Raw genomic sequence first — 20,572 nt, 5'->3', positions numbered from 1 at the left:
ACAGGAGACTTTGCAGAGGAGCCAGGGGCCTGAGATTCTGGTATAGATATTTTATTTATATATATATATACACACACACACACACACATATACACCATTTTAAAAGTAAAGCTTCCCTCTCTCCCACCTCCCTATGCCTCCTGACCACCAGCAAGAAATTGGACAGGAGACTGAGAAAGGCCGGGAACGGGCAACAATGCCCGTCCGTGTCCCCCCCAGGTTTAGCTTCTCTCCTCCTGATGGTGCACCTGGTCCCCCTTGCCACCCTCTCAGCCTCCCTGGCACACAGAGGGGCCTTGGGGCCAGGGCAGTTTCCCTGGGAATTCTCATTCATGCATGAAGTTTTTCTTTCTTGCGCCCTGGACCCAGACTCCTCAATCCACCCAGGGTGGTGTCTGTGGGGAGCGGATTCATTTCCCCAGGAAGCACAGCCACCCCTCCCTCACTGGCCTTGTCAAGGCAGAGCTGTGCATCCAGTGGCTTTTGCCGGGTCCCCCTCCTTGTCTCCTTCCAAGGTGGGAGTGTTTGGAGGTGCAGGCGGCTTTCATATTCTGTGCTGTGACCCCTCAAGGTGGGCCGTTTGTGGGCAGCCCTCCACCCCCAGTGCCAGGCAGAAGCCCACCCTGGCCCAGGACCTGGGCAGCCTGTCTAACAGAAGGATTTCAGCCTCTCCATCAGCACCAGAATGCCCTTTCTCGGCAAACTTCTCACCACTTCTACCTTCCCTTGTACTTTGAAAAAGGGAGCTCTGGGCAGGGGAGGGGCTCGAGGGGGAGCCACTGCTCAAATCCTGACAAGGTGATCCGAAGGCAGCCAGGGGAGGGGGATGGGACAGGGCTCAGGCTTGGTGTGTATGGGGGGGCTTTGCTTTTAAAAGAGACTGGCCGGGCGCGGTGGCTCACGCCTGTAATCTCAGCACTTTGGGAGGCCGAGGCGGGTGGATCACAAGGTCAGGAGATCGAGACCATCCTGGCTAACATGGTGAAACCTCGTCTCTACTAAAAACACAAAAAATTAGCTGGGTGTGGTGGCATGTGCCTGTAGTCCCAGCTACTCGGGAGGCTGAGGCAGGAGAATGGCATGAACCCGGGAGGTAGAGGTTGCAGTGAGCTGAGATTGCACCAATGCACTTCAGCCTGGCGACAGAGTGAGACTCTGTCTCTAAATAAATAAACAAATAAATAAATGAGGTAATCTCAGCAACATCTTTTTGCTTTTCCCCAGGGGCCGAAGAGTCACCACTGAGCTTGTGTGGGCGGAGGTGAATTCCAGCCCCCAGCTCCAGGCCTCCGAATCGCTGCCGGCTCAGCCCCCTGCCCAGCCTGCCCCACAGCCTGAGCCCCAGCAGGCCAGAGTGGCCAGAGAGTCCAGTCCTGAGGTGAGCTGCTGTGGCCTGTGGCCCAGGCGACCCCAGTGCTCCCAGAACTGAGGCTGGCAGCCAGTCCCAGTCCCAGCCCCAACTGCAGAGGCAGAGAGGTAAGTGTCTCAGGCACCCTGAGGCCTGGCAGAGAGGGCCACAGGCTCTGTGCAGGGGTCTTCAGACCGGGATCGCCTGCTTCTGCAAGCAGCTGTGGCTCAGAGAGGCTGGTGTGGATTCTGAGTCACACAGCTGGGATCTGGAGTTCTGTGGTGGGCTCCAGGTGTTTCTAGGGGCCAGAGCAGGTGTGGGCAGAGCAGGCTTCCTGCAGTCTCCACAGCACTGAGGTCCTGGCAGGGGAGCTCCTGGGAGAGGAAAAAGGGCAGAGAAGGGGAGAGGGGCAAGGAGAGAGTGGGCAGCCAAGAGGAAGAAGATAGGCAGAAAGTGGATAAAGGGGGGAAAAAGGGAAAATATATCAGTTAGGAATAATCTGGAAACCCAAGGAAAGCTGGGCTCTGCTGGGGGTTGTGAGACCCCTGGGTTCTCCCTGCCCCAGGCTGCTGGCTGTGGGGTCTTGCACCAATAGCCTAACCTTTCTGTGTGTCCCTATTTGTCAAAGTGGGTGACAGTCTCAGGCCTCCTGGCTGTTCAGAATTGAGGCAATAACCAGAGACCTTCTGAGCAAAGGGCCTGAGGGGCTCTGGTGTCAGGATCCCATTGTGGTCAGGAGCCTGCAGGGCTTCCTTTGTGTGAGGAAGGTGGAAGGTGGCTAGAAAGGCGCAGCCAGTGGCCTCTGCCTCAGCCGGAGGGAGCTCTGTGGTGGTGGCTGCACCCATTCACTGGTCAGGCACTGGGGTGACGGGGGAGGTTCCAGGACTTGGGGAGCATTGGAGGTGGAGGCACATGGATTGGAGTCCCTGCACCTGCCCCATGACAGGGGCCTCCCTCGGGGCCTGCAAGCAGGGACCCAGCAGTGGACTCTTCAGGCTAGTTTGCCCATCCCAGATAGAAGCCAGGAGCGCTCTTTCAAAGCTGTCTTCAGCTTAGACACTCAATAAAACAGTAACACAGTGGCGCCATCTCAGTGCTTTGGAGCGTGTACCGTCTGAACCCCTCTCCCAGGGCCCTCTCCCAAGCACCCCAACCTGGACCCATATCCCCCACGTACTTTTGGCTTTGGGTGGGTCGAGCAGCCTTTGGGTGGTCTGTGCTGTCTGGCGTGGAGGCTTCCAGTTTGGGTCCTCCGTCGGACTTCCCAGTCCAGCCGGGCTGACGCCAGCAAGCGTGTCCTTCGCCAGAGAGGGGAGCGAGCGCAAGGTCAGCGCCCTGCAGGGGGTGACGGAGGGGCGCTCTGAGGACCCTTGGAGAAAGGAACTGGGTTTGTAAACTGCTGGGCTTGGTCCCATGGACGGGTGAGCGGTTAGCTCAGAGCCAGAGCCGGGGAGGAAACGGGAATGAGAAAGACCCACCGCAGGCCGGTGAGCGAGGGGATGTGCGGCGGCCACAGGCTGAGGCTGGGGTATGGGCCAGGCTCCGTGGGGTGAGTCTGAGTCCTTGAGCGGGTGTTCATTCTCTGTGGAATTTGGGTTTGCCAGTGGAGAGGGGACCAGCGCTGCCCTGGTGAGGTGCTGGGTCAGGGCTGGGGGAGGGTGCTGCCTGGGGCTAAAGTTCCTGCCAGCCAAGCTCTGGGCGGGAGGAGACCCCAGCGCCCGGGGCTGGAAGTAGTAGGGAAGGAGCCGGTCTTGGGGAAGAACCCGGATGCTGGTCTTGGCTAGGGGGGAGCCGGTGTGCTTTTTGAGTCCCAGGGCGACCCAGGTCTGCCCCAGCCTCCAGCCTGCCCTGGTCACTTTTGACTAAATAAGGAGAGTACTCAGCAGGCAGCCCCGTGGGGGGGGGAACATGTGTGTCCCCCTACTTCCCCACCTGCTCCTCCCTCCCTACAGGGCCACTACACCCTGCTGTGGACACCCCAAGGTGACCTCAGCCTTCTTCCTACCTCAAAAAGTCCAGGCACGTGTCTCCAAGCATGAGTGGTGGCTCCTTGGGGGAAGGCACCTCTGCAGGGTAGAACAAGGGGAAGAGACCCCCAAACAGGTCACTAGTGTAATTGTCCCCAGCACCCCCAAAGAGGAGGAGAGTCCACAACTCGGAACTGGGGCTCTCCCCCAGTGCCCATCCTGTCCCCAGCCTGGGAAGCAGGCGTGGAGGAAAAGGAGTGGGGAGCCCAGAGCTGGCCCTGGGGGGCCCTGGTTTTGTCAATGACAGGAGCCTCAGCAACCTAGTCTGCTCTCCCAGGATCCAGGTTTGCAGACAGGCACTTTTCAAATGCTCCTCACCTCCAAATTTACAAGTCATCTTGCAGAGGAAAACACAGTCGGGGATTCTCTGCTGGAGGCTCCCTGTTCTGCAGACACGGGCCGGAGCGGCCAGAGAGCTGGGAAATGGGGAGGCTGCAGAAGGCTGGTGGGAAGGGGGCCAGTGATGGGTGGGGGTAGATGGGCCAGATGTTTTGGAATGGGACTTGGGGGTGATTGATGCAGACAGAAATTTGAAGGGGACATTCCCATGTGTCTTGTGCTCTGGGTGGAAAATGGACTGTTTTTCATGGTGGGGGGATTCTCTCCGTCTTGCCAAGCTAATGTGAAAGAGATGCCTCACCCTGCTCAGCTCCCCACACCTGTCCAAGGCTGTTAACTTCTGCCTCCCCAGTGCCAGGCTTTGAGATGCCCCCCTTCTAGCGGGGGTCCTCCTATGGGGTGACAATGGTGACAAGCAGGGCCCACTGTACTTGCCCCAAGATCCCACACCAGTCTGCTGGTCCCCAGCGGTGGCCCCTCTCTGGCAGTCCCCCCACCCACCCCACAGGTCCCCTTAAGGCCACTGCCCCATCGCCCGACATTGCCCAACGCCAAGGGGTGACCTTGTTCCTGCTGACAGTGCGGTTGGGCGCCTGCACGCGGGTTTAATATTTGCCTTTAAGGAACTGGGCTTTCCCCAGCCTGAGTGGACAGGCTTTCCCTGAAAATTCGCTTGGAGAGAATGAAAAGAGACGCCTGGCACCCCAGCGGCCTGCAGTCCTGCACCCCCCCTCCCCACCGGCCCCGTGTTTCTCATTTTCCTCCCCACTTCCTTTCCCCTTCAGTGTTACCCAAACAAAACTGGTTTCACCCTTGTTTGGTGCTGGCGAAGGCCCGAATGGCGCGCGCAAAGCTCCGAGGCGGGCCGGGGGTGGCCGCCGGGGGTGCTCCGGGCCCCCAAAGCCAAGCCGGGGACTAGCCTGCCCCCGGTGGCGGCTCGGCCGCGGCTTCGCCTAGGCTCGCAGCGCAGAGGCGAGTGGGGCGCAGTGGCGAGGGGAAGCCTGCGGACCTCCCACGCGGGGACCGAGCAGGTAGCTGGGAGTCCCGGGAGCTCCCGGGAAGCAGCGTACTGGTCGCTCCCTCGCGGCCTTTGGGTTTCTTCCTTCCACCCAGGCGCCCGCTAAGCTCGGGCTGCCGCCACAAACGCGCTCTCCGTGTGGAGAAGGCAAAGAAAAAGAAAAGAAAGAAAGAAAAAACCCAAAGAACGAAAAGCAGAATTTCAGCCGACCGTGCGCGCCAGGGCGCTCCGCGCTACCTGCCCGCGCCGCCCGCGCTCGCGTTCCCCGGGGAGGGCGCCAGTGCTCCGCGCGCGCCCCAGTCAAGGTGAATCCCGGGCAGCGCCTTCCTTCCGCGGCCCGGGAAGCTTGAGCTCAACAATTAGCCTTTGATCCTCGGGGGATCCCAATCCACGGAACAACTTCCCTGCTTTCCCCAAACTCGGACATTTTACTTGTTCTGGGATCCTCTAAATTTAAGCATTGCTTCCCAAGTCTTCCAAATATATTCAGCATTTCGACGGGTCACAAGAATTTTCTTGGACATTAATTTCCGGGGACGTCAAAACACACCAGCCCGGGCTGGCTTTTCCAGACTTACACTATGTCGCCTGGGTCCCCAGATTTGCTTTCTTCCAGGCTCTGGACAGTTTTATACACCCCTCCCCAGGTCCCACAGATTTACAGACTACTAACCCGGGTTCCCTAATTTTAAAGACAAAGCCCTTGGTCCGTGGTGGTCGCGCTGACCGATTTGCCTGGTTCCCCAGGATGTGGACAGTGCCCTTTCCACACTTGGACATTGTTCCCCAAACAAGTGGACCTTCCCCCCCATAATTTTGAAAATTAACTCCAGGGTCTCCTAAGCTTACTGTTTCCCCCACATTTCCACCCCATTCCGCGCCCCCACCCCACCCTTCCCCTTCACCTCAGCATGGGACATTTGCTACTTAGTTCTGCAAATCTATTCGCACTAACCTGGGTTCCCTAAATTTTACACGTTGAATCCCAAGTCCCTCAGGACACTGAGCAGGGCTGGAAGGTTGGAACCCTCAGAGTATGAAAATTCCTTCCCATACCTTCCCCCAAATTCGGGCATTACACCCAGAGCACATTCAATCCTTTTCTGAATCAAAAACGACCTGCCCTCTGATTGCCTGAGTTTCATAAAATGGAGAGATTTCCCCAATGATTCTCAAAACCTATTGAGAATGTTGTGGGTGTGTGAGTCACAAAGCTTTGCGGCATTAATGTCTATGGCTCTATACGCTGCTTGGCCATGAATCAAGCCCGTTAAGTGTAGACACTGCCACTCAGGTCCCTGGAACACACTGAGCAGTTACCAGGAGGTGCTCAAGTGTGACCCAGGATTCTCCAGGTCCCCCAAATCACACAGGGTCTCACCGGTCCCTCTGGGCTAAACGAAGCACAGAAGAACCCCTTGGGCAGAGGCTATTTCTATTTCTGTTATGCCAGGTGTTGCTAACGGCCCCAGTTCCCAAACATTCTGAGCATTTTCTCTGCATCACAACATTGACTTATTAAACAATTCTCTGGGTCCCAGGAGCTTCGTCACAAGAATCTTGCTTTTCCAAAATTCAGGCATTGGTCTGAAACCCCAATGGCCAGGATCACACTGGACCCTTTTCCTGGTCCCCCATACTTGGATGTTCTGGACGCTGCTCTCCAGGCCCTCTAGAAACATTCGGCATTGCCCTCGGATCAGAGGAAGGCACTGATTTCTTGGGCTCCAAACAACCCACTGAGTCATCTGAAAGTTAAGCAATATTTCCTTCAAACACACTGTACACTCCCTATCACAAAATCTGAAAATTCCTAAGTTCTAAGACATAGGAACGCTGAATCTCCTTTCTCGAAAACATACATACCTAAAACGTGCAAGTCCTCCAAGGACTATGAGTGACTTCCCTAGATCTTTAGATTCAAAAACGATTTTCCTGGAGCCCCCAAATTGAGGTATCGTCTCCCAGCCTTCCGAGCAAATTGAGATTTTTTTCCCTTCACAAAAACAATTGAGGTATTTTTTAAAATACTGATTTATGAGTCTCCTGACTTTATGATCCCTGCCCTGGTCCCCCTACATTTAGAAAATGTTCCATGGACCCCCCAAAGCACACTAAAAAATGTCCCTGGGTCCCAGAAATCCCAGGCATGAAAAACCCTGTGACCTGTAAGTTTCCTAGCTACTAACCAGGTTCCCAGACATTTAGATATCAAATCTCCATTGGGTAATTTCCAAGTGTCCCAAAAACCTGAAACGTGTTTCACTGGGGCTTCCCCAAATGCAGACACTGTCCAGGAAAATATATAGTATTGTTCTTATTTACCGAAAATAAACTAATGGAAATAATTTAAAATTTGACATAGAAAAAGAATACTGATTTTTTTGTTTGTTTTCCCCAAATGTACTGATCACACTCCAGGCTCCCCCAAAATTTAGACAGTGCTTTCTTCCATCTCTGAAGGGCATTAAAATGTTTCCCTGAAGCCACAGTAATTATGAAAGTTACTTTTCTCCGCATGCTGCCAGCGTCCAGGCGACTAACTTGTATTCTTAAGATGTGAAAATTAATCTCAGCTTCCCCCTAACACACCAAGAATGTGTTTGGATCCCCAAAATGTGTCCCTTGCTTTCATCTGCCAATTTTAGGCAATGTGCCTCTTAGGCAAAACTCCCAATTTCATATGGAGACTTTCCTTTAACTACCCCTCCTCAAAAATTGGTCTGGGATTTCCTGGGTCCCCCAAGCTAGCTGGCCCCTATTTTAGACCTCTTTCTCTATGTTCCCAATTGCATGGAGCAAGTTCCCTCATCCCCCAAACCTGTAATCTATTTTTGTGGAGTCTCAGGTTTAGTCATTAATCAAGGTTCCCACATTAACGGAGTCCCCGGGGTCTCCTCCTCCAGGACACCCATTCGCTAAGCCCGCAAGGCAGAAAGAACTCTGCCTTGCGTTCCCCAAAATTTGGGCATTGTTCCCGGATCGACGGCCGCCCACTGCAGCTTCCCCAACCCCGCGCACAGCGGGCACTGGTTTCGGGCCTTTCTGTCTCCTACGAAGTCCCCAGAGCAACTAGGATTTGGGAAATTTCTCTCTAGCGTTGCCCAAACACACTTGGGTCGGCCGCGCGCCCTCAGGACGTGGACAGGGCTTCCCTGCGTCCAGGAAAGCGACCGGGCATTGCCCCCAGTCTCCCCCAAATTTGGTCATTGTCCTCGGGTCTTCCAACGGACTGGGCGTTGCTCCCGGACGCTGAGGACTGGCCCCGGGGTCTCGCTCACCTTCAGCAGCGTCCACCGCCCGCCACAGAGCGTTCGATCGCCCGCCGCCTGAGCTCCTGGTGCGCCCGCGATCGCAGCCTCCAGCCTCGCGGTGAGCTCCCCGCCGCGCCGGTCCCCGCCGCCTCTGCGCCCCTGCCCGGCTCCCGGCCCTCATCTGCTGCTGTCCCGCCGGTGCTGGCGCTCGTATCCGGCTGCCGCCGGAGAGGCCGGCGTGGGGCACGGGACCCGGCTGCGGACTTGAGGCTTGGCGGCTGCGCTCGCTCCGGCTGGGCGCCCCGAAATCCGCGCCACTTTCGTTTGCTTATTGCAAAGATCTTATTTGTGGGGAAAGCGGCTGGAGGGCCCCAAAGTGGGGCGGGCAGGGAGCTGCGGAAAGGGACGCAGAGGAGAGGCGCTCCCGCCGGGCGGTAAAGCGTCTCTAGCCCGCGGGCCTAGGACTCCGCCGGGAGGCGCGCGCGGAGCGCGGGCGAAGTGATTGATGGCGGAGCGAGGGGGGCGAGGGGGGCCCGGGGGGCGCGAGTTTCCGCCGGCGGCCCCTTCCCCTTGACCAGGCTTTGGCGGCGGGGAGCTGGCGGGGTGCGGGATTTTGTGCGTGGTTTTGACTTGATAAAAATCACAGTGCTTTCTTACATCGTTCAAACTCTCCAGGAGATGGTTTCCCCAGACCCCCAAATTATCGTGGTGACCCCCGAGACTGAACTCGCGTCTATGCAAGTCCAACGCACTGAGGACGGGGTAACCATTATCCGGATATTTTGGGTGGGCCGCAAAGGCGAGCTACTTAGACGCACCCCGGTGAGCTCGGCCATGCAGGTAGGATTTGAGTTGTGTTTCCCGCCCTGATTCTCTCTCCTTTGGCGGCCGGAGCCTCGGCAGACTCCAGGCCTGGCCCAGATTCGGCCTGGCCCAGCCGGCCTTCCGTGCGTCCCGCACCTGGCGGGGGCTCCGGGGCTCCGGCGCGGCACCGGGGGGCGCTCGGGATCTGGCTGAGGCTCCAAGCGCCGCGTGGCCGGCTCCTCCTGCTAGGGCAGGTGGCGGCTGCGCGCCCCGCCCGAGCCCAGGGGCCCCCTCCGCCGCAGCAACCAGCAAGGATCCCCCGATCCAGCCCGGAGCCACCTGCATCTGCACTCAGACGGGGCGCACCCGCAGTGCAGCCTCCTGGCAGGGATCTGGGAGCCCGCCTGCCCCTGTCTGCCCGGAGACCCCAGCTCACGAGCACAGGCCGCCCTGGCACCCCAGAAACCCTAGATGGGGCCCCTGAATTCTCTAGAACGGGCATTCAGCATGGCCTTGGCGCTCTGCGGCTCCCTGCCCCCCACTCAGCCTCGTCCCCGCGCACCCCCCAGCCCCCGCGACCGCCGCCCCCCCCCAACCGGGGCCCCAGGGCCCCAGGGCCCCCAGCCCGCGCCCCCCGCCCCGCGCTTGGCTCGGGTTGCGGGGGCGGGCCGGGGGCGGGGCGAGGGCTCCGCGGGCGCCCATTGGCGCGGGCGCGAGGCCAGCGAGGCCCGCGCGGGCCCTGGGCCGCGGGCTGGCGCGACTATAAGAGCCGGGCGTGGGCGCCCGCAGTTCGCCTGCTCTCCGGCGGAGCTGCGTGAGGCCCGGCAGGGCCCGGCCCCCCCCTTCCGGCCGCCCCCGCCTCCTGGCCCACGCCTGCCCGCGCTCTGCCCACCAGCGCCTCCATCGGGCAAGGCGGCCCCGCGTCGACGCCGCCCGCTGCCTCGCTGCTGACTCCCGTCCCGGGCGTCGTCCGCGGGGTCGCGCTCCGCCGGGCCTGCGGATTCCCCGCCGCCTCCTCTTCATCTACCTCAACTCCCCCATCCCCGCTTCGCCCGAGGAGGCGGTTCCCCCCGCAGGCAGTCCGGCTCGCAGGCCGCCGGCGTTGTCACCCCCCCGCGCTCCCCCTCCAGCCCTCCCCCCGGCGCGCAGCCTCGGGCCGCTCCCCTTTCCACGCTGCGTCCCGGAGCGGCCCCGGTGCCGCCACCGCCTGTCTCCTCCCGAGGCCCGGGCTCGCGACGGCCGAGGGCTCCGTCGGCCCAAACCGAGCTGGGCGCCCGCGGCCCGGGTGCAGCCTCCACTCCGCCCCCCAGTCACCGCCTCCCCCGGCCCCTCGACGTGGCGCCCTTTCCTTCGCTTCTCTGTGCTCCCCGTGCCCCTCTTGGCATCTGGCCCCGGCCCCCGCTCTTTCTCCCGCAATCTTCCCTTAGCTCCCTCCCGTCCCCCCCAGTTCCCAGCCTCAGACTCCCTCCCCCCCTCACGCCCGCCCTCTCGCCTTCGCCGAACCAAAGTGGATTAATTACACGCTTTCTGTTTCTCTCCGTGCTGTTCTCTCCCGCTGTGAGCCTGCCCGCCTCTCGCTGTCCTCTCTCCCTCTCGCCCTCTCTTCGGCCCCCCCCCTTTCACGTTCACTCTGTCTCTCCCACTATCTCTGCCCCCCTCTATCCTTGATACAACAGCTGACCTCATTTCCCGATACCTTTTCCCCCCCTAAAAGTACAACATCTGGCCCGCCCCAGCCCGAAGACAGCCCGTCCTCCCTGGACAATCAGACGAATTCCCCCCCCCACAAAAAAAAGCCATCCCCCCGCTCTGCCCCGTCGCACATTCGGCCCCCGCGACTCGGCCAGAGCGGCGCTGGCAGAGGAGTGTCCGGCAGGAGGGCCAACGCCCGCTGTTCGGTTTGCGACACGCAGCAGGGAGGTGGGCGGCAGCGTCGCCGGCTTCCAGGTAAGCGGCGTGTGCGGGCTGGGCCGGAGCCGGGGCTGGGGCGGCGCGGGCTTGCGCCGGACGCCTGGCCCTTTCTCCGACTGCTCCTGGCCCGGGCCTGCGGGGCTCGGCGGGGCGGCTGAGCCCGGGGAGGGGGAGGAAGACGGGCGGCTGCGGGTCCCGTTCCCTGCGCGGAGCCCCGCGCTCACTCTGGCGGTGGAGCTGGGGGTGGGGTGGGGTGGGGGCGTCGGGAAGGGCCGAGGGAGGTGTGAGCTGTCTGCAGGGGCGACTTCCTGGTCGGTCTGTGGGTGCAGGGGGTGCTGCCGAACATGTGTAATTCGTGCCTTGCGGGCCCTGGCCTCCGGGGTGCTGGGTAACGAGGAGGGGCGCGGAGCCGCAGAAGCCCACCCTGGTATGTTGACGCGGTGCCAGCGAGACCGCGAGAGGAAGACGGGGTGGGCGGGGCCAGGATGGAGAGGGGCCGAGTTGGCAGGAGTCATGGCAGACGCCACATTCGCGATATCTCCCCCACACCCCCTCTGGCTCTGTCCGCAACATTTCCAAACAGGAGTCCCGGGAGAGGGGGGAGAGGGGCTGCTGGCCCGAGGCTAAGAAGGGCAGAGCCTTCAACCCAGAGAGAGGCCAGGGCCCCTGCCCAGTGGGCAGCGTGGAAGTTTCCATACAAGGAGGTGGGAAGGAGACCCCCCCTTCACTGCCCTGTGCAGAGATGAGCTGGGGGTGCAGGATGGGAGCCCATGGCACTTCGCTACGGGATGGTCCAGGGCTCGCGGTTGGGGGTGCAGGAGAGAAGAGACTGGCTGGGAGGAGGGAGAGGGCGGGAGCAAAGGCGTGGGGGAGTGGTCAGCAGGGAGAGGGGTGGGGGGTAGGGTGGAGCCGGGACTGGGAGGAGTCGGCTCACACATAAAAGCTGAGGCACTGACCAGCCTGCAAACTGGACATTAGCTTCTCCTGTGAAAGAGACTTCCAGCTTCCTCCTCCTCTTCTTCCTCCTCCTCCTCCTGCCCCAGCGAGCCTCCTGCTGAGCTGTAGGTAACCAGGACTGTGGACTGAGGACACCCGCTGCCATCCCACTCCAGCCTGAGGCAGGGCAGCAGGGGGCACGGCCCACGCCTGGGCCTCGGGCCCTGCAGCCGCCAGCCTGCTGCCTCTCGGACAGCACCCCCCTCCTCTCTCTTCCTCTGCCCCTACCCCCACCTGGTCTCTGCTTCCTCACCTGCTTCTTCCCTTTCCGTTCCTTCCCTTCGGCCCCCTGCTTGCCCAGGTCAGGGCTTTTCCTGGGCCCTCACCTGCTCCGCACCGCGGCAGGCATGCTTCCTGCCCTGCTTTCTGCCGGTCCCCTGACCCGGACCTCCAAGTTCGGAGTGGTGGGGCTTGTTGCGGAACCGCGGCGAGGGCTTGAGTGGCCAGCTGGCCGAGTGTGCTCTTAGAATTTGGAAGCGGGTGGCAGAGGGGGCGGTGAGGGGACTGGCTAGGGTCCAGTCAAGGAGATGACCAAGGAGGCTTTCGGATCCTCGGTGCGGCTGCCCACTGCTCTTTAGAGAGGGCATGCAAACTTGTGCTTCTCTCCCATTGCCTGCTCAGTCGCTCACATAATTTATTGCATCGAAAACTCGCCTGGGTCTGTGGAGGGAAGGCTGGGGCTGCCCGCCTGGAGGGCTCCACCTTCTGCAGGGGTAGGGCCAACTTGCTGTGGTGGCCCCCGGCCTCCCACCCCGGAGTTGGTTAGCGGCCCTGTGGCCCTGCAGCCTGTGGAGGGGGTGTGTCCTAAGACTGGCCTCCCCTTCCAGATTGCACTCAGGGGAACCTGTTGTCTGACTTCCCAGGTGGCCTGAGCTGGTCTCTCCAGCTCTCACGGGGAGAGTTTGGTAGCGCAAATGGGGAGATGTTCTGGAGGCCCCGGCCTTACTGGTTTGATTTGAGGCCTGGAAAGAAGGCTCTGGGCTTGTGTGTGTGTGTGTGTTTGGAGGTACCCATAGCAGACTGGAGTTGGAGAACTGGGTGACTGGGAAAACAAGGTTTCTAGAAGCATGGGTGGTGTGGCTGTGCTAACCACTGGAGTCTTGAGCCAGGCCTGGCTCAGCGGCAGACTGGAAAGGTGGAAAAGCCAGGGGAGGGGGCGGGACTGGCCCAGCGGGACCGGCCTGCTGCTTTGAGGGGGATGGTCCTCCTGGACCCCCCCTGCTCAGCTGGGGATTGTGGGGAGGAAGGGACTGGTCCTCTTGGATGCACATGCTCTGTGGGGTGGGGTTGTCTGCCATCTTGGCTGGCGCTGGAGGCCTGAGAAGTGGTGATGGGCCCCTGGGCTGGCCCTGCCCCCATGGTGTCACAGGACGGAGGCCAGGTCGGGTGTCCAGCCTGGGCCCCTGCAGCTGTGGGTGCCGCCGAGCTCCTGCAATAATGACCACGGAGATGGTCACTCCTCATGTAAAATTACTAGTGCTTCTTGCAAATCGAAGGAACTGGGCCCTTTCTGTGTGCTTCCAGACACTTCATTCTCCAAGTGGCCCTGCGCCCTTAGCTCGGCATTGTGACCTGTGTGTTACTTTTGTAATGAAAATAATGTTTATAGGAAAGCCATGCTTTAAATTTTTAATTGAATTTGTAGGTTGGCCAACGGCCTCTGGTTTGGGAGGGGCACCTTTGGCCTGGGGCTTGGCCTGGCTGCCACGCTCACGCCACTTCTCTCCTGCCCCCAGATACCAATGGGACTCCCAATGGGGAAGTCGATGCTGGTGCTTCTCACCTTCTTGGCCTTCGCCTCGTGCTGCATTGCTGCTTACCGCCCCAGTGAGACCCTGTGCGGCGGGGAGCTCGTGGACACCCTCCAGTTCGTCTGTGGGGACCGCGGCTTCTACTTCAGTAAGTAGTTGGGAGGGGCTTCCTCAGACCGGGTCAGGCCCCTAAAGTGACAGGTGAGGACGCCCAACCTCAAGCCAGGGGAGCACACTCCTAGGTCAGCGGCCCAACCCCCTGCTCAGAGACTCCGACCTTCCAGCCGCGTTTCTGAGAACCTGCAGGGTCCCAGGGCATCCACACCAGCTGACTTTCCCTTCACAAGCCTCCTTCGAAGGGTGGGCCAGAGGTGTCCCCAGACGTCGGGAGCACTTACGGGGGTCTCCCTTGGGGTCAGAATTTCTGTTGGGGGCTGTGAGCTCCCGCTGCGGAGGTGCCGCACCCCTCGGGCAGGGCTTCAGGCTCTGGAGGAAGAGCTTGCCTTTCTTCCTGCACCTTTTGGACGTTTTGACAAGGGATGTGCGTTCAGTGAATGATCAGAATTAAAATCAGTAAAGTGATTTATAGAATTAAAATCAATAAAACAAGTGCAGTTGGTGGGTGGCAGGGGTGAACGGTGCATGCGCCTCCTTGGGCCCCAAGGCCGCCATGGAGGGTGCCCACCTGCTGACCTCAAGGACGATTCAGCCTTTCCTCATGTTTCTCTCTTGGTTTTCCGGCCTAGGGGTTGGCAGGTGGGTGCACAGCTCATTGTGCTTGAGACCCCGCCCCCAGATGGGGGGCTGGGTGGATGCAAAGGCAGGCATGGTGCCTAGGCATGCCTGATGGGGCAGGGGAGGGGCCACTTCTCGCTGGCCGGGACCACACGGCTTATTCCACCTGACACTCACCACGTCTCATCTTTACCACTTACTACTTACTCACGCTGTGCAATGGACTCACAGGATGCAAATGCACTTCACAGCTTCTCTCTTAAAAGTTCCTGCTGCTTGACTCTGGAAGCCCCTGCCCGCCCTGGCCTCTCCTGTGCCCTCTCTCTTGCCTGTCCCATTTGGGGATAGGAAGTGGCACTGCAGGGCCTGGTGCCAGCCGGTCCTTGCCCAGGGAGAAGCTTCCCTGCACCAGGCTTTCCTGAGAGGAGGGGAGGGCCAAGCCCCCACTTGGGGGATGCTGTGATGGGGCTCCTGCTCCCTCCTCCGGCTGATGGCACCTGCCCTTTGGCACCCCAAGGTGGAGCCCCCAGTGACCTTCCCCTTCCAGCTGAGCGTTGCTGTGGGGGAGAGGGGGAAGACGGGAGGAAAGAAGGGAGTGGTTCCATCGCGCCTCCTCACTCCTCTCCTCCCGTCTTCTCCTCTCCTGCCCTTGTCTCCCTGTCTCAGCAGCTCCAGGGGTGGTGTGGGCCCCTCCAGCCTCCTAGGTGGTGCCAGGCCGGAGTCCAAGCTCAGGGATAGCAGTCCCTCCTGTGGGGGCCCCTGAACCGGACTCACATCCCACACATTTTCTAAATCACCCCAGTGTGGGCCTTTGGTCCTGGTGGTGTCTGTCTGGCCATGGGACCAAGAGCTTGTGCCCATTTTTCATCTGAGGAAGGAGGCAGCAGAGGCCACGGGCTGGTCTGGGTCCCACTCTCTTCCCCTCTCACTTCTCTTCTTCCTGGGACGCCTCTGCCTGCCAGCTCTCACTTCCCTCCCCTGACCCGCAGGGTGGCCTCGTCTTTCCAGAGCCTGGCCTGAGGGCAGGGGTGGTTTGCTCCTCCTTCAGCCTCCTGGGGCAGGGGGCAATGCGGTGCTAACACGGCTCTCTCTCTGTGCTGTGGGACTTCCAGGCAGGCCCGCAAGCCGTGTGAGCCGTCGCAGCCGTGGCATCGTTGAGGAGTGCTGTTTCCGCAGCTGTGACCTGGCCCTCCTGGAGACGTACTGTGCTACCCCCGCCAAGTCCGAGAGGGACGTGTCGACCCCTCCGACCGTGCTTCCGGTGAGGATCCTGGGCCCCTTCCCCACTCTCTAGAGATAGAAAAATAGGGCTTCGGGCGCCCAGTGTTGCCTGTGGCCTCTGGGACCCCTTGGCCAGGGACAAGGACCCATGACTTCCTTGCTTGTTGTGTGGCTGGGGAGCAGCTCAGACTCTGGCTCCTTCTGTCCCCCTGCCTGTGGACATTAGCTCGAGTCGCTGATCAGTCACGGGGGTGACCTGTCAGGTCAGGCGGGTGGCTTGGGCGGAAGAGCGTGGAGAGCAGGCACCTGCTGACCAGCCCCTTCCCCTCTCAGGACAACTTCCCCAGATACCCCGTGGGCAAGTTCTTCCGATATGACACCTGGAAGCAGTCCACCCAGCGTCTGCGCAGGGGCCTGCCTGCCCTCCTGCGTGCCCGTCGGGGTCGCGTGCTCGCCAAGGAGCTCGAGGCATTCAGGGAGGCCAAGCGTCACCGTCCCCTGATTGCTCTGCCCACCCAAGACCCCACCCACGGGGGCGCCTCCCCAGAGATGTCCAGCAATCAGAAGTGAGCAAACCTGCCGCAAGTCTGCAGCCCAGCACCACCCTCCAGCCTCCTCCTGACCAGGAACGTTTCCATCAGGTTCCATCTCCAAAATCTCTCGGTTCCACTTCCCCCCCGGGGCTTCTCCTGACCCCAGTCCCCGTGCCCCGCCTCCCCGAAACAGGCTACTCTCCTCGGCCCCCTCCATCGGGCTGAGGTCCACGGCAACATCTTCAAACATGTACAGAATCGATTGGCTTTAAATACCCTCCCTCCAAATTATCCCCAATTATCCCCACACATAAAAAATCCAAACTTTAACCCCCTTCCCCCCACCACAACAACCCTCTTAAAAATAATTGGCTTTTTAGAAACACCAGAAAAACTCACAAATTGGCTTTAAAAAAACAACCACCAAAAAAAAAAAAAAATCAATTGGCTAAAAAAAAAGTATTAAAACGAATTGGCTGAGAAACAATTGGCAAAATAAAGGAATTTGGCACTCCCCACCCCCCTCTTCTCTTCTCCCTTGGACTTTGAGTCAGATTGGCCTGGACTTGAGTCCCTGAACCAGCAAAGAGAAAAGAAGGGCCCCAGAAATCACAGGTGGGCATGTTGCTGCTACCGTCATCTCCCTTCTCATGGGAATTTTCAGGGTAAACTGGCCATCCGAAAATAGCAACAACCCAGACTGGCTCCTCACTCCCTTTTCCATCACTAAAAATCACAGAGCAGTCAGAGGGACCCGGTGAGACCAAAGGAGGGGAGGACAGAGCATGAAAACCGAAATCCATGCAAATAAAATGTAATTGGCACAACCCCACCCCCAAATCTTATATCTCAATTCCCATCCTAAAAAGCACTCATACCTTATGCATCCCCGCAGCCACACGCATGCAACACACAGCACACACACACACACACACACAGCAAACACACACAGCATACACGCACACACAGCACACACACGCACACGCACACACACAGCACACACACGCACACACAGCACACATGCACACACAGCACACACAGCATACACGCACACACAGCACACACACGCACACACACAGCACACACACGCACACACAGCACACATGCACACACAGCACACACAGCATACACGCACACACAGCACACGCACACAACACACACAGCATACACGCACACAGCATACATGCACACACAGCACATGCGCACACAGCAGACACGAACACAGCACACACACGCACACAGCACATGCACACAGCACACATGAACACAACACGCACACAGCATACACGCATACACAGCACGTGCACACAACGCATACACACAGCACACACATGCACACACAGCACACACGCACACAGCACACACGCACACAGCACACACACATGCACACACAAGCACCCACCTGCGCACACACATGGGCACACACGCACACCCCCACACAATTGGATGACAACAATAAGCATATCTAAGCAACTACGATATCTCTACGGATTAGGCCAAAGTCCCGCTAAGATTCTCCAAACTGTTTTCATGGTCTGAGCCCCGCTCCTGTTCCCATCTCCACTGCCCCTCAGCCCTGTCTGTGCCCCGCCTCTCAGAGGAGGGGGCTCAGGTGGTGCCTGAGTGTGCGGCCCGCAGCGTTTGGGATGCGCCCATAGGGTGGGCGGGGTGTGTCCCAGGCGTAATTCCATCTTTCCACCATGAGAGAGGTGCCCTTACGAGGCTGGCCTCGTTGGCGCCTGTCTCCGCGGCCCCCGCAGTGTGAGCCACGATGCTCCCCATGCCCCACCATCCCGATACACCTTACTGTGTGTCGGCCCAGCCAGAGTGAGGAAGGAGTTTGGCCACAATGGAGATGATGGTAGCCGAGCAGACATGCCCCCACGAGTAGCCTGACTCCCTGGTGTGCTCCTGCAAGGAAGATCTTGGGGAACCCCCACCGGAGCACACTTAGGGATCATCTTTGCCCGTCTCCTGGGGACCCCCCAAGAAATGCGGAGTCCTCAGGAGCCGTGCATTGATGCGGGGAGTGTGGGAAGTCTGGCGGTTGGAGGGGTGGGTGGGGGGCAGTGGGGGCTGGGTGGGGGGAGCTTTGGGGTAGGAAGTGGTCCCTGGAGATTTTGGATGGAAAAGTCAGGAGGAGTGATGGCAGACTTGCGTAGAGAAATTAGGAACCCCCAAATTTCACGTCAATTGATCTATTTCCCCTCTTTGTTTCTTGGGGCATTTTTTCCTTTTTTTTTTTTTGTTTTTTTTTTTGATCCCTCCTTAGCTTTACGCGCTCAGAAACCAAATTAAACCCCCTCCCTATGTAACAGGGGGGCAGTGACAAAAGCAAGAATGCACGAAGCCAGCTTGAGACCATCACGTCCTGCCCTCCGCCATTTATCGCCCTCATTGAATTTTGTTTTTATCTGTCCCTGTTGCTTGTGTTGGGTTGAGGGTGGAGCCTCCTGGGGGGCACTGGCCACTGAGCCCCCTTGGAGAAGTCATTAGAGGGGAGTGGAGAAGGTCACTGTCCGACCTGGCTTCTGGGGATAGTGGCTGGTCCCCAGAGGTCCTGAGGGCGGAGGGGGGAGTGGGCAGGGTCTCCTCAGGTGTCAGGAGGGTGCTCGGAGGCCACAGGAGGGGGCTTCCGGCTGGCCCAAGGCTGGCCGGAGGGGAAGGGGTTGCAGGTGTGTAAACAGAGGATTCCATCAGGCTGGTGCAGGGTGGCCGCCTTCCGCACACTTGAGGAGCCCTCCGCTCTCCCTCGGTGGCATCTTGCCCGCTCCTCAGCACCCTGCCTTGTCTCCAGGAGGTCCGAAGCTCTGTAGGACCTCCTGGGGGCAAGGTGGGGTGAGGTCGGAGAGTAGGGAGGTCAGGCAGGTCTGAGCCCACAGAGCAGGAGAGCTGCCAGGTCTGCCCATCGACCAGGTTGCTGGGGCCCCGGAGCCCGCGGGTCTGGCGATGCCGAAGCAGCCACCACCGCGGCGCCTAGGGCTGTGGCAGGGACTCGGCTTCTGGGAGGTTTACCTCGCCCCCACTTGTGCCCCCAGCTCAGCCCCCCTGCACGCAGCCCGACTAGAAGTCTAGAGGCCTGAGGCTTCTGGGTCCTGGCGACGGGGCTGGCATGACCCCGGGGGTCGTCCATGCCAGCCCACCTCAGTCGCAGAGGGTCCCTCGGCAAGTGCCCTGAGAATGGGCCATTCGGAACATTGGACAGAAGCCCAAAGACCCAAATTGTCACAATTGGAGAACCCACATTGGCCTGAGATCCAAAACACTTCGAGGCACCCCAAATTACCTGCCCATTCGTCGGGACGCCCACCCACCCAGTGTTATATTCGGCCTCACCAGAGTGGGTGTCCCCGGGGCACCTGCCGACGGACCCCTTGCGCCCCCAGGTTTGCAGCTCTCCCCTGGGCCACTAACCATCCTGGCCCGGGCTGCCTGCCTGACCTCCGTGCCTGGTCGTGGCTCTCCATCTTATCTCCTCCCCGTGTCCCCAATGTCTTCAGCGGGGGCCCCCTCTTGGGTCCCCTCCTCTGCCATCAACTGAAGACCCCCACGCCAAACACTGAATGTCACCTGTACCTGCCGCCTCAGTCCACCTTGCGGCCCGTGTTTGACTCAACTCAGCTCTTTTAACGCTAATATTTCTGGCAAAATCCCATGCTTGGGTTTTTGTCACTAACCTGTTAACGCTTGCAATCCCAATAAAGCATTGAAAGCCATAATCTTCTGAGTGTTCCACTCTTTGACTAGGGTACCGGATTGCGGGAGGGAGGGAAGGGGCTGAGCACCTGGGAGCGGGCAGAGGGGCATAGGAGAAGAGGGGAGGGGAAGGAATGCCTTAGGCGTACGGACACCTCCCTCTGTCCCCTGATCACACACATGGGAGAAACGAGAGCGGTTGGAAGCCCGACTCATACTCATGGTTGTGCACCTGAATCCAGGGGGTCTGGGACAGTTTCAGGCCCCAAATTCTCAAAGATGGGGGTGCCATGAGGATAGGAACCTGTGGGGCTTTTTCAGAGAAAAAGCAAAGTACCATCACTACCAACTCCAGGGAATGCCCCCTCCCCACCAACCTTGGAGGACTGGGGCTGGGCAACCTCTGAAAGGTTTTGGAAACCATAGCTATTGCTGGAGATGGGGGCTCAGGGCCACTCCCACCCAGGCACTCGGCCCCCTTCCAAGATTGAGGCTGCCCATATGTCATTGATACCACTGCCTCCTGCCAGGGCTCAGCCTATGCCTACCTGTCCCAAAGGTGCTGGCCTCTAGCTTTCAAGGGTCCCTGAGCATGGGAGGAGGGGTAGGCTGGGCTGCTGGGAGCCTCGCCCAGCCTCTTCTCTCCATCCCCCTCCAGGAACTTTCCAGCAGCCTTGGGCAGTGGATCTGCCTCTGCCCACCCCACTGTGGGGATGGAGGGACAGGGGCACCACAGTGGAGCCCGGAAGCATGCCCCGGGCCCTGCAGCCTTCAGTGCTGGGCAGGCAGTGGGGAGGGGCCTGACTGGGTTGGGGGCATGTTTGCATCCTGGCACCCGGGGATTCTGCCCCTGGTCAAGCCCTGTCCCTTGATGGCTGCCTCTGTCCCTAGCGTTTCTCCTGTGCCGGGTACTGGAGGGTGCTGGGCTGCCACCCAAGC

General features: G+C 59.8%; 1 protein-coding gene and 1 pseudogene across 1 annotated transcript; one reads left to right on the top strand and one right to left on the bottom strand.

The window, feature by feature from the left end:
- Positions 1 to 1,425: 1,425 nt before the first annotated feature.
- Positions 1,426 to 8,444, bottom strand: LOC119624177 (uncharacterized; annotated as a pseudogene).
- Positions 8,445 to 8,661: 217 nt separating this feature from the next.
- IGF2 (insulin like growth factor 2) lies at positions 8,662 to 19,656 on the top strand. The gene is made up of 4 exons (XM_008004934.3): positions 8,662 to 8,826; positions 13,434 to 13,596; positions 15,296 to 15,444; positions 15,738 to 19,656. The coding sequence occupies exons 1-4, from the start codon at positions 8,665 to 8,667 to the stop codon at positions 15,972 to 15,974; spliced, it is 711 nt and encodes a 236-aa protein (XP_008003125.1). The 5' UTR covers positions 8,662 to 8,664; the 3' UTR covers positions 15,975 to 19,656.
- Positions 19,657 to 20,572: the final 916 nt, after the last annotated feature.

Source organism: Chlorocebus sabaeus, chromosome 1 (assembly GCF_047675955.1).
Source record: "Chlorocebus sabaeus isolate Y175 chromosome 1, mChlSab1.0.hap1, whole genome shotgun sequence".
In the NCBI taxonomy this organism is placed as follows: domain Eukaryota; kingdom Metazoa; phylum Chordata; class Mammalia; order Primates; family Cercopithecidae; genus Chlorocebus; species Chlorocebus sabaeus.
Note: the sequence above shows the minus strand (reverse complement) of the source record. Positions and strands in the feature narration are given on the sequence as shown.